The following is a 13,346-nucleotide window of genomic DNA, read 5'->3' on the forward strand; positions in this document are numbered from 1 at the left end:
ATAAAATCTTTAAAAATCAAAACAAAACAAAACCTTTGGCCGTTAACTAGGTATAACTTTAAGGATCTTCCTATGGCTGTACTTTCTTTACTCCAATATAGAAAATCATTGTGTGTTAGCCTTAGAAGGCATCTTGGAGGACTGGTAATCTAGTAGTTTTTGAACTTTTTTTTAAAAAAAGCAGCTGCATCTTTTTTTCAATTAATCTTATGTAAAACCTCAGTATCTAAAGATAGGATAAATCACACAGGCCTTTGTTTAAGAAGTAAATGAATTGAGAGTAGGGCTTAAGCCTTAGAGCTCTTGGACACCCTGTTGTTGGTCCTTGAGGCACCTCAGAGGAACTGTGTCCTTGTCTTATTTATCCTTCTCTTTTTACAAATAAGGGACCTGAATCCTATAGTAGTGAATTGCCTCCCTGGGTATAACCTAGATAAGAAGGTGGCAGACTTTGAATTCAGTAGCCTCCCAGTCAAGGACTTTTTCTATTACACCAAGCTGCTTCTAATGGATTTACTGCTTTCTTAAAAGTTACAGTGATCTACATATGTATTTTTAAATTCATATTACTTTTCTTGGCAAGTATCAATTAAGTTGCTTCTTGGTTCCCATAAAAATCAAGGAAAAATTATACAATTTAAAATTATCATTAAATATTTATGTGTTGAAAATGTATCTGATATGTAATAGCAAATTTGTAATTAAAAGTTAATATTATCTGTACATTTATTGAAGATATACTTATTTACATGAATACAGTGTATTTCTTTGTTTTTTAAAATTTTTATTGTTATGTTAATCACCATACATTACATCATTAGTTTTTGATGTAGTGTTCCATGATTCATTGTGCATAACACCCAGTGCTCCGTGCAGAATGTGCCCTCTTTAATACCCATCACCAGGCTAACCCATCCTCCCACCCCCCTCCCCTCTAGAACCCTCAGTTTGTTTTGTTCAGAGTCCATCGTCTTTCTTTATGTTTTTGAAATTAAAAAATTACAATTGTTATTCCTAGGCCTAATGATAGTGATGATTATCTTAATAGAGAGTGTTGTCATTTGTCACAGTGATGGGGTACTATTTCTATAGATGAATCAGTTTCCAGTCTGTTTAAAAGTGAAAAAGATAATTCAAAATCCGTATTATAATTTTTTTTTTTTTTTTTTGGAAATGAAATAGGCTGGAGATTTGCTTTAACATCATTACTTCTGCCTTTTAGTGGGAATAACTTTACCTCTCTGGAATTACTGTAGGGATATATTAAAGTTATCTTTTAAAAATCAAGTTTCTGGGGCATCTGGGTGGCTCAGCCAGTTAAGCAGCTGCCTTTGGCTCAGGTCGTGATCCTGGGGTCCTAGGATCGAGCCCCACGTCGGGCTCCCTGCTCAGCGGGGAGCCTGCTTCTCCCTCTCACTCTCCTGTTTCCCCTGCTTGTGCTCTCTATCTCTCTGTCAAATAAATAAATAAAATCTTAAAAATAAATAAATAAATAAAAGTCAAGTTTCTTGGGGTGCCTGGATGGCTCAGTTGGTTAAGGGTCTGCCTTCAGCTCAGGTCAGGATTGATTCCCTATCAGGCTCCCTGCTCAGTGGGGAGCCTGCTTCTCCCTCTCCCTCTGCCTGCTTCTCCCCTTGCTTGTGCGCGAGCTCTCTCTGTCAAATGAATAAATAAAATCTTAAAAAAAAAGTCTAGTTTCTTTTACCAAAAAGTAAAAACAAAAACTTTATAGATGGATAAAACAGATTTAATTTAAAAATGTAACTGGAAGAAAAAAGTCATTTCTAGAACATTTGGCAATGTCACTGAGGCAGAATGGTCTGTGGAGAAACTGAGAGTACAACTTAATCATTTTGTACAATGAGTGAGGTTTTTGGGGATAAAAATGGAATTAAAGTCGCATGGAAACATTAGGATAGTAAGCCTTAAAAAGAGATTTATTTTGTATTTTATGAATATTTGTTTTTTTGTCTGTAAAAGCAAAATGTTTGTCCTTAGTAAATAAGAATAGCAGTTTGCCCTAACAGATTTTCAAATTGAAATAGGTTTTAAAGTTACTACTTTTTAGACCTTATGTTGTCTTTGTTTAGGTTTTAACTTATTATTGGAAGGTTCTTCTAGTATGTGACTTAAGTTTCTTACCTACTTTGTCCTTCCTCTCTGGACTGTAAAAGGCAAGTGACTGTATTTGGTATATGTTTGCAGTGCTGCTCCGAGCCACAGTGGAGCCTGGTGCAAAAGGAAAAATCAACAGTACTGATGCTGTCTGTATTTAAAAGGTTGATGTTTGGGATTTTTTTTTTTTTTTTTTGCGTTGGCTTTTTTATTCTTTTTTAAAGATTTTATTTATTTATTTGAAAGAGAGAGAGCTAGTGCATGAGCAGAGGGGAGGGACAGAGGGAGAGGGAGAGCCAAGAGGTGGGGCTCCATCCCAGGATCCCAGGATCACAACCTGAGCCGAAGGCAATAGCTTAACCACCTGAGCCACCTAGGCATCCCTTGGCTTTGATTTTTAAAACAGAACCCATTAAAATATATTTAAAAAAATTCTAGTATAGTTAACATACAGTGTTACATTACTTTCAGGTGTACAATATAGTGATTCAGCAATTCTCTATATTATTCAGTGTTCATCATGATAAGTGTACTCTTTAATCCCCTTTGTCTATTTCACCCATCTGGTAACCATCGGTTTTTCTCTGTAGTTAAGAGTCTGTTTTTCAGTTTGTCTCTTTTTCTTTGTTTTGTTTCTTAAATTGTACATATGAGTGAAATCATACGATATTTGTCTTTCTCTGACTGACTTATTTCACTTAGCATTATACTCTCTATCCATCCATGTTCCTGCAAATGGCAAGGTTTCATTCTTTTTTTATGGCTGATATACCACATCTTCTTTATCCATACGTGGGCAGTTTCTATCTTGATTACTGAATTTTTTGGCAACCTCTTAAACTTTGTATTGGCCTTACCGTGTCCTGGCCTGAGGTTGCAGTACACCATATAGTGCTTTATGTGTAGCAGGCCAAACATGCTTAGTTTTCTGTTGTCATATAAAGGAAAAATAATTGTATCTTAGTGCTGTGTTATATTGAGGGAGCTGACCATGCGTAACGAATTTTGTATTTTAAATAGAAAATTACACACAGCATACGAGCTTTGAGTGGATGTAATATTCTGTAAAAGTTTAAAATTAAGAGTGTTGACCTTTTTAGAACTATTTAAGTGGATTTACATTTTATCAGAGCTGCCCCATTGTTCCTTACTCACCTAATGGTAGATGTTTAACAAGCCCTCAGCATAAAGGAGTATAAGGAAAGATAGTATCTGAAAATAATAAAAGAATAATCTCCATTGGTTTGTTTCTTTACCACCTTAGAGTTTATTTGGCATGTGATGAAGGTTTTAAAGTAGAGTGCTAGGTGTTAAAGTAGAGTTTAGAGTGTTGGGGTGCCTGGGTGGCTCAGTTGGTTAAGCAACTGCCTTCGGCTCAGGTCATGATCTCGGGGTCCTGGGATTGAGCCCCGCATTGGGCTCCCTGCTTGGCAGGAAGCCTGCTTCTCCCTCTCCCACTCCCCCTGCTTGTGTTCCCTCTCTCGCTGTCTCTCTCTGTCAAATAAATAAATAAAATCTTTAAAAAAAAAAAGTGTTGTTGAATCACTGTGTTGTATACCTGAAACTAATGTAATATTGCATGTCAGTTGTACTCAAAATATATTTTAAAATAAAAAATAGAGTGTTAAAGGTAGGGGTTATGCTGGAATAAAAAAAATTGGTCTGAGAGAATGAGAGTTGATGAAGTAAGAATTCTATGGAGCTAAAGATAAATTTGTTTCAGATTTGCCACTAATTTCTAGTCTCATAGCTTTTCTGTTTTGAGAGTGTGCACAAGGGGTAGATCTATTGAACATGCTTTTTCTCTGAAGAGTACAGTCTTCAGAATAAGGTAAAACTTAATTTCAATAGTAAACATTCTTCAAACAGTGCAAAAATGGTAGTAAAATATTGAAACGTTTTCTGTACCTCTCTTCTGAACTTTTGCCTTTGTGTGATTTACTCTTTAACAGGAAATCAAACCCCAAAGCCATTATAACCATGGATATGGTGAACCTCTTGGACGGAAAACTCATATTGATGATTACAGCACATGGGACATAGTCAAGGCTACACAGTAAGTTTTTTGTTGTAGTTGTTTTCTTCTTTGACATCTGTATTTCAAGTGAAATATGAGCACATGCATTTATTTCTCTTTATTGGTAATTCTTTATTTGGTGAGACATTGTTCTCATACTTTAGCTCTTTGTACAGATTTTTTTTTTAATATTTTATTTATTTGACAGAGAGAGCACAAGCAGAGGGAGAGAGAGGGAGAAGCAGGCTCCCTGCTGAGCAAGGAGCCTGATGTGGGACTCAAAGGCAGCCGCTTAACCGACTGAGCCACCCAGGCGTCCCGCTCTTTGTACAGATTTAACATAGCTGATTAAAGTCTTTCTCTAGTCAGTCCAATGTCTGGGATTCCTCAGGGACAGTTTATTAATTGCTCCCCCCCAATGGGTTATACTTTCTTGTTCCTTTGCATGTCTTGTAATTTTTTTTTATTGAAAACCGGACTATTCAAATTCTATGAGGTGATAGTTTTTTTTAAAAAGATTTTATTTATTTGAGAGAGAGCAAGAGAGGGAGAGAGAGCACTGAGAGAGAAGGAGAATGGGAAGCAGACTCTCCACTGAGCAGGGAGCCCAATGCAGGGCTTGATCCCAGGACCCTGAGATCATAACCTGAGCTAAAGGCAGATGCTTAACCGACTGAGCCACCCAGGCGCCCCTGAGGTGATAGTTTTTCTATCAGATTCTCCTGGGGTTTGTTGTTATTTATACCATTTCTAAACTAATTCTGTAAAGTCTGTATTTTTGTCATGGTGTGGCCACTGAAGCCTCTGCTCAGTTAGGTAGTGGTCAGTAAATAACTGGACAGAAACTTCTTAAATCCCTACAACCAGTAGGCCTGATCTTTGTTGAGGAACTGTGTGTGTGTGTGTGTGTGTGTGTGTGTGTGTATGTTAGGACACTTAGCACTCTGCCAGGCAGCTTACTAGAGCCTTAGCCTTCGCTTTTTGCTTGCCCAGAACCTCAAGGTCAATTAGACCTGAGAGCTTCGGGCCTTCCTCGGTCTTTGTTGAACATGTGCACACGACCTTAAGCTTGTGTATGGCCTTCTAGATTTCCAGGGATATGTCTGAGCTTTTCAAAGCCCCTATGAATATCTTATTCCTCAGCTTTTGCTTTTAAGCTTTTTGCTTTGTCTCTTGTTGGACCCAACTGTCACCCATCCTCTTAAGCAGCTGTGATGTTAAAACATTTGACAAACAACCCCCAAGGTGAAGCTTTTAATGAGTTTAAGTGAGGTTCAATAGATGAACCTTTCGAGTGGACTCTTCCCTGTCTGGGAACCACCAGACAGGTCAAATAATGACTTCTCTTTTGGAATGAGGCTTTGAGAGAACTCTGGTTACTAGTTACTAGTGTAACCAAACCAATGTGAGTTCACTTCTTGGTGAGTCACAGATACACCAGGTGGAGTTGTTGCACAAGTAAACATTATTTGCAGCAAGTGAGGAGATCATGGGGAATAACTTGCAAAGCTGTGACTCCCTGAGCAAGTTTGGATGGGTTCCTTTTATGTAGGGTTATGATGAATGAATATTTTAAAAGGGATTCTTGTCATTGCATGTAGAGGTGGGTATAAGGTTGCACACTTGCCTTAAGGAAAAGGAAACATGCCTGTGCATACATTGTATGTTATGTAAATGAGGCTTGTGCTCCTCTTTGGGCGGAGATTTTAGTATTATAATGAATAAAGGTAGTTGTCAGTCATTCTAGAGGTTACTCCATAGTCCATCCATGCAGTTCGGGGGTTAGAATCGAACTGGTCTGGGTGGTGTGGGCCAGCTAGTGGTCTTGTCAGGGCAGTCGCTATCACTTGAGGGGGGTTTCGGTTTCCATTTGCCTGAGTTGAGATAGCTGGAAAGAAGAGCTTAAGGAAAAATGTGGGACAAAGGTCAGTGAGTTCAAGCAGGTGGGCAATAAGAGGTCAGGTCTTGGGGTCTAGCTGGTGACACTAGTACCAGGAATACAAACATTTTTTCAAGCAGAGAGGCTGGTACTATGGTATGTTAAAGTACCACAAAGTTCTCTGTTCTTACTGAAATTCAGCTGTTTTTTTCACTGAATGCTCCTTGGATTGCTGGACGCCTTTTGTTAATTCCCAGAGTTCTGAAAAAGTTGATTTTGACACTTTCTGGCAGTTTTTTCATTACTTTTGTGGAAGGACAAACTTTTGGAGGTCCTTACTTCACTGGTGGCCCTCTTACTTTCTTGAATGTTATGTATAGTCGAAAATCAGAGCACATCGTGCCACCTGTATTTAGCAAACAAATTACACTGCATTACATTCATCTTTCCTTTTGAGACTGCTCCTTTTGATATCTCCTTTCACTCATTTGGGATTAATCTGTCTCACCCAAATGCATCATTTCCATCAGCAAATAGACTCCAGTATCTTTGATCTTAAGAAAAAAATAACCACCTTTCTTTATACTTCACATACTCTTCTATTTTATTTCTTGAAAAGTATGCTGTCTGTAATTTCTACCTTTAAAAACACTTTTTTAAATTAAGAAACATTTCAATTCTACAGTATAGAGAAGACTATAACTGTCAGATTAAGCAGATGCTACTAACATTTTGCTGTAATTGCTACAGGTTGCTCAATGTGCTCTCTTCATTCTCCCTAAGGAAAGCTCTCTTGAAACTGCTGTGAATCATTCTCATGAACATTCCTGTACATTTATTTCTACAAACATCTACAAACAAAATATGTCATTGTAATATGTGCCTAAAATTTATATAAATTGTATTCTACTCTGCATATCACTTTACAGCTTGTTTTTTTTTTTTTAAATAAAAAAACTATAGCTTTTGTGATTTATCAGTGTTGACAAATAAGGACCTAGTTTATTGTTTAACTGCTTTGTATTATTCTATTATTCCTTACTGAGGGACACGTAAAATTGTTTCTACAGTACTTTTTTATTATAACAAACTTTGCGTCAATGAATGTCCTTTTTCCTGTTTTCCTATGTACATAAACAAGAGTTCTCCTCAAGTGGAATTTCTGGCTTCAGTATGTTCTTTCAACTTTACCAACTATTGCCAAATTGATTTCCAAAATGGCTGTACCACTTTGTACTTGCACCTGCAGGAAATGAGTTCTTCTTTGACTACTTCTTGCTAACTCCTAGTTTTGTCACACTAATAATTGTTGTCAATTTAATGGTTGTGAAATGGTTTTCTGTTTTGATTGGTCTTTCTCTGATTACAAATGGTGTTGAATGTATTTCCTATGTTTATTGGCCATTTGGGTTTCTTCCTGAGCAAACATTTGAGTTCTTTTGTCTTTTTGTAATTGATTTGTAAAATTCTTTATGTATTTTGATGGAGTTCACAAAGAAGTTAGTGGGATTTGTATCCCCTTAATGTTCTCCAGAATCCTGTCTTGCTGCTCTCCTAGCCCCTTCTCACCCCCCGCCCCTCAGTCATGTAGCTCACTATTTGGTACTCCTATTCATTGTGTCAAAACTTGTATTTCTTTTCTGCAATAATGTGGTAGAACATCTCCTCTGGAAACCTGGACTTCCACAATGGTTTTCTCATCTGTGGGTGGTTGTCTAAGACAGTGTTGTACAGGGTTCCCAGACCACTGTCAAGAAGGACTGGAACCAGTTCATGGGCCACTGCAGGATCCATGGCTGGGCTGAAGTCTGTATGCCTATTACCCAACACGTGGGTGGCTGAGACTTCTCAGCTCCCTTTGAGTGTGGTACTGGATCCTACAACTCCCACAGAGGCACTTTTGTCCATGACTAGATGCCAAATTACTGTTGTTGGAAGGGGGACAAAACGATGGATGTCTTATTCTACTCTGATGCTGACGTCACTCTGGTCCATTTCTAAATACTCTTTCATTTGTTTCATCTTGTATAGTACCACATTGTTTTAATCGTTTCTTAGTCTTCACAGTTGTCGTAGCTATTTTTGGCTTTTTACTCTCACAAATGAATTTTAGGTTCTACTTGAGAAGTTCGTGAGATACTCATTTGTGATTTTAATTAGAATTTCATTGAATTTGCAGATCAATCTGGGGGAAATTGGTATATATATTTCTTTAGGTCTTTAATATCTTTCATAAATCTTATTTATAGTGAGGGTAGTGTAATTAGATATACTTTTCATTATTATTTTAGATGGTTTAATATTTCATATTATAATGATACAGAATCTGATCCTAAATTTTTTTTTACTTGGTTACTTTGTTGTAATGATTTTCTTTTGCTGGAAAAAAGATAACCTCACAAAAATACATAATTACATGATGGGAGAATTACAGCATATGCTGCATTTACTAAGTCATAGTAATTACTTTTTCAGCATTACTCACTAGGCAAATATTTTACTGAACTTTACCTTGTATTCTTGCAAACTATTCAGGTTTTAGTATTTTTATAATTATAATAAATGGGTTTGCAGGTGTTAACAAGATTGTTTCAAAATATTTTAGTGCATTCACATGAGGTTTTTATAGGTGATATATTTAGATCTTTCAGAAACTACATTATATAATGATGTAAACATTTCCCAGCATACAGTTTTTAAAAAATACTCTCTTTATAGCAAGTTTTTTTCTGAAGTAAAAGTAGTTACTTTCTCACTGTGTCTACAATACCCCTTTGCCTTGAAGGGGAACAGACTGTCTTTACCCATTTTAAGAATATATGGTTGATAGTATACTGTGTATTCATTTGCCATCACTACCACTCCAAGCCCTTGCCCCCCCAAAAGGCAGTAAATTTGATATACTTTTCTCTTTTGTTAAAGGGAAAATGCAGTTCACTTCTTTGTATGGTTAAAAAGATTTTTGGGGCACCTGGCTGGCTTAGTCAGAGGATTGTGCAACTCTTAATCTCGAGGTTGTGAGTTCAAGCCCCACGTTGGGTGTAGAGATTACATACATACATAAAGTTTTAAAAAATGATTTTTGTGGTCACTTGTCACTTCTCTCATTTAAAGTATGAGGTAGATTCTGCTCTTTAAGGTAATACGTCTAGTTCACTTCACTAGGCACATGTAGGCAGCTTTCTGAAAAAGAACAAAGAACTTAAGGTACCACCGTCATCTCCTGTGAATCATGGAACTCTTGCTCTTGCCATAGGTTGATTGCCTTGTGCATGTGTGTGTGCGTGTGTGCGCACATAGTACACAGCCCGTGAGGGCAGCAGTGTGCAGGCTGTGTGAAGCTTAGTTTATTAACTACACCATGAGTACAGGTATGTTTTAATATTTGCTTCTAAAGTCCCATTATGTCCCCCAGCCCCACCCTTTGGTGTGCCTTCCCCATTTTGGAGACCACTCTGAGAAATTACAAATATAGTCAAAGCTCATTTAAGTTTGTTTTTGTGTCTCATATTTCCAAGGACCATATATTTTGTTTAGAATAAAGTTGATGGTTCTTGAGGCTCCATGACGGATTCTTGGAGGTTTATTGTACTGCTCTCTCCATTTTTGCTTATGCTTGAAATTTTCCATAGTAAAAAGCTTAAAAACTTTATGTTGCCACACAGTGATCAAAAGCTGAAAGGGAGGAAAGGATCAGGCTCTTCACAAGTGCCTTTCTTCTTTATCAAATAAAATCATCTTTCCTAGAACTCTCCCAGTATACTTTCTCTTCTGCCTCATTGGCTTGAACTCACAGGACTCTTCCCCTACCCACCCTGCTTCCCGTCCCCACACATCCTTTTTCATTTGCCCTCAGGAATATCAAAGCTAAATTTGTAAACAAAGAATCCTGAAGCTTGGGAAGCATCCTTCTTTTCATTTTTAAAATCATTGATAAGCTCTTGTAACATGTTTCTTTGTGTGTGTGTGATTTAATATTTTTTAACATAATTTTATTATTTTTATAAGCAGCCTTAAGTGTTTTGTGGAATAAGTGGTGATATTAGTAAAAACAAGCAATCGCTAGACATTTTATTTCTGGTATCCTTTTCTCTTCCAACTGATGAGATATTGCATTCTTATAGATGAGACCTTTAAAACTAAAAAATTTACTAACTGGATTAGTAAAAGCTGTTGGAATATTGATTTTTTTAAAAAATTTTATTTATTTACTTGAGATAGAGTGAGAGAGAGAGAGAGCACGAGTGGGAGAGCAGAGGGAGAGGGAGAAGCAGGCTCCGCACTGAGCAGGGAGCCCGATGTGGGACTCGATTCCAGGACCCTGGGATCATGACCTGAGCCGAAGGCACACGCTTAACTGACAGAGCCACCCAGTTGCCCCGGAATATTGATATTTTTAAAGTAACATTTTACCTTGAGAAGTCCATTTTAGTTTCCAGGTATCAGGACACCTGGGTGGCTCAGTCAAGCACCTGCCTTTGGCTCAGGTCATGATCCCAGGGTCCTGGGATCGAGTCTCACATTGGGCTCCTTGCTCAGCAGGGAGCCTGCTACTCCCTCTGCCTGCAGCTGCCCCTTCTTGTGCTCTCTCTCTCTCTCTCTCTCTGACAAATAAATAAAAAAAAATAATTTCCAGGTATCAAAATGGAGCAGTATTTTTTTCTGGAAATGTTACTTTCAGCTTTAAATTTTTTGTCAAATAGTAGTAACGATCTCATATTTTCTTTCTTTCCCAGATACGGAATATATGAACGCTGCCGAGAATTGGTGGAAGCAGGTTATGATGTACGGCAACCAGACAAAGAAAATGTTACACTCCTCCATTGGGCTGCCATCAATAACAGAATAGATTTAGTCAAGTATGTGTTTTCTGTATTTTAAAGTAATTATTTATTATAAAATTATTACAAATAATTATAAAAGTTAATACTTTCTAAAATTCATTGCTTTTAAAATGTAGTTTCTGTGTACCTTTTTTCCCTGAAAATTGTTTTTAACATATATTGAATACGCATTTGTACAAGGTGTTGTGCTGAGTGCTTTTTCATGTATCTTTCCTTTAATTTTAATTCTTGAAATAATAATTGCTGTCCTCCTGATGTGGAAACTGAAGCATAAATAGATTAAATATGTTACCGATGACATGCAGCTAATAAAAGTTGGAATCAGGATTTCAGCAGTGTAATTTGCAGCTCACATTCAAAATGTGAATTCTGTGGGGAAAAAGCTACAAAAGAAAAGAGGGGTTACCAAAATAATAGGTAATAATAATCTGTTTTAAGTATTCATGCCAGCATAAGTGATGAATACATATTAAGTGTAAATGATTTTTGTTACTTACTGCTAATCTGCTTGCTTAGTATTAATAAGAGGTAGTTAGATAAGCAAGAGTCAGGGTAATAGGAAGTCTTAGTAAATCTAGTTTAGCAGTCTCTGACAATTTGGACATAAGTTCTTCAGATGAAGACATGAATCTGAAATAAACTAGCTGCAGATATGCACTTAAGTACAGCATACAGAGTCTAGAGACAACTAGGATATTAAGGCTAGGGAAAAGAAATTGCCCTTTTGAATACTAAAGGAAGGTTAAGCAGGTAATCACTTTCTTCAGAGAGCATATCTCCATTTTATTTGTTCTTTTTTATTCTTGTCTGTCTGACCTTCCCTCTGCCTTTGATAATGGGTCTCCTGATGTCTAATTCTGTTTTTGTTTGTCAGAAAATGTTTTTATTTCATCTTCATTTGTGAAAGAAATTTTCACATGGTATAGAAATCTAGGTTGGCAGTTTTTGTTTGTTTTATTTTTGTGTTTTACTCATTGAAAATAACATTCCTCTGTTTTCTGGCTTCTGTTACTATTGAGAAATCAGTCTAAATATTGTGCTTTTGAAGGCTTTTTTTTTTTTTTCCTGTCTGCTTTTAAGATTTTTCTCTTTGTTTCTGGTTTTCTGCAGTTTCATGATGATGTAAGTAGGTGTGGATTTCTTTTTATTTACCCTGAATGAGATTGCAAGGAATTCTTAATTCTTTGGATTGATGTTTTCATCAGTTCTGGGAAAAATCTCAACTATTATTTCTTCAACTATTGCTTCTACCCCATTCTTTTTTTTGCTCTCCTTCTGGAACTACAGTTAAATGTCTCTTTGACCTTTTCATTGTATACTCTGTGTCTCTTCTCTTTTGTATGTACTGTCCTTTGGTGTGCTTCATTCTGGAAACTTCTGACTTACCTTCCAGTTCATTTATTCTATGTATAATCTGCTGTTAAATCTCTTCAATGTGTTCCTAATTTTATTTTCCAGTTCTAGAATTTTTATCATTTATCTTTTTCAAACCTGTATTACTTAAATCATCTGTGGCTGAAATTTTCAGTCTTGTCTTGTATACTTGAATATAGTAAATATAGTTACTTTATAATTGTATCTGAGAAGATAATCTGTATCTGTTAATGTTGTTCCTTCCTGTGCCTGATTATCTTTAAATATGTACTAGACGTTGTGTTTGAAAATTATTTGTTGAATAATTTGAGGCCTAAGATGAGATTTCCTTTTGTTTCTGCTAGGCCCACCTTTAATTTAATTTCAAGGCTTTAGATTTTCTGGATTTCTCAGGTGGCTGAAGACCAGGCTAGACCCAGGTTTACTTCTGGTTCATAATTACTGCTACAGTATAACCTTTTGGGGTCCCAACCTTTGTTTTGCTTTGCCTGTTTAGCTTGCTTCTTAGCCAACTCTTCTGTATCAGCAAATTATCTCTAGGGCAGGTGGTGCCCAAGTGGTTTTCTAACTTCTCCAAATTTTAACCCTCTCCTGAATCTTGGCCTGGTTAATGCTCTTAATCTCCTTAGGTTTTACTTTTTAGGAAATGTTTCTTAGATTTCATTGACCTTTTTTAGTTTTCTTTAATGGGAGAGTTGATTCAAATGATCTAACCTTCTCAACCTCTGTTTTTCAGTTAGTGTTATTTTAATCAAAATTGTGTATAAACACTTTGAAAACTCAAATAGTAATGTACTTAAAGGCTTACAATGGAAAATGGCAGTCCCTCCCCACCCTCTCGGTCCTGTAGCCCAGAAATAACTATTTTTAGCCCTTGAGCTGTTTCTTTCAGTATTTACTCTTTATTTTATATATTTATGTTGCTACATTTATCTAGAAAAAAATGACAGCAAACATTTTTTCTGCTTTTTCATTTAAATATATACCTTCAAGATTTCTCATTGTCAGTACAAATAAGAGTTGCATCATTCTTTTTAAACAGCTATATAATGTTCAATTATATGGGTTTAATTTATTTAATGGTTTTCCTGTTGATGGACATTTAGATTGATTTTGG

At 36.5% G+C, this 13,346-nt stretch overlaps 1 protein-coding gene across 2 annotated transcripts in view; it reads left to right on the top strand.

The window, feature by feature from the left end:
- Positions 1–13,346, top strand: part of ZDHHC17 (zDHHC palmitoyltransferase 17) — a 92,286-nt gene that overhangs the window by 21,548 nt on the left and 57,392 nt on the right. Inside the window, exons 2-3 of one of the 2 annotated variants that reach the window (XM_036080845.2) lie at positions 4,068–4,171; positions 10,748–10,870. In XM_036080845.2, the coding sequence (XP_035936738.1) occupies positions 4,068–4,171; positions 10,748–10,870 (227 nt within the window). The remainder of the gene's footprint in view (positions 1–4,067; positions 4,172–10,747; positions 10,871–13,346) is intronic. The other variant, XM_078076336.1, reaches the window with a different exon arrangement.

Source organism: Halichoerus grypus, chromosome 6 (assembly GCF_964656455.1).
Source record: "Halichoerus grypus chromosome 6, mHalGry1.hap1.1, whole genome shotgun sequence".
NCBI classification, from domain to species: Eukaryota; Metazoa; Chordata; class Mammalia; order Carnivora; family Phocidae; genus Halichoerus; species Halichoerus grypus.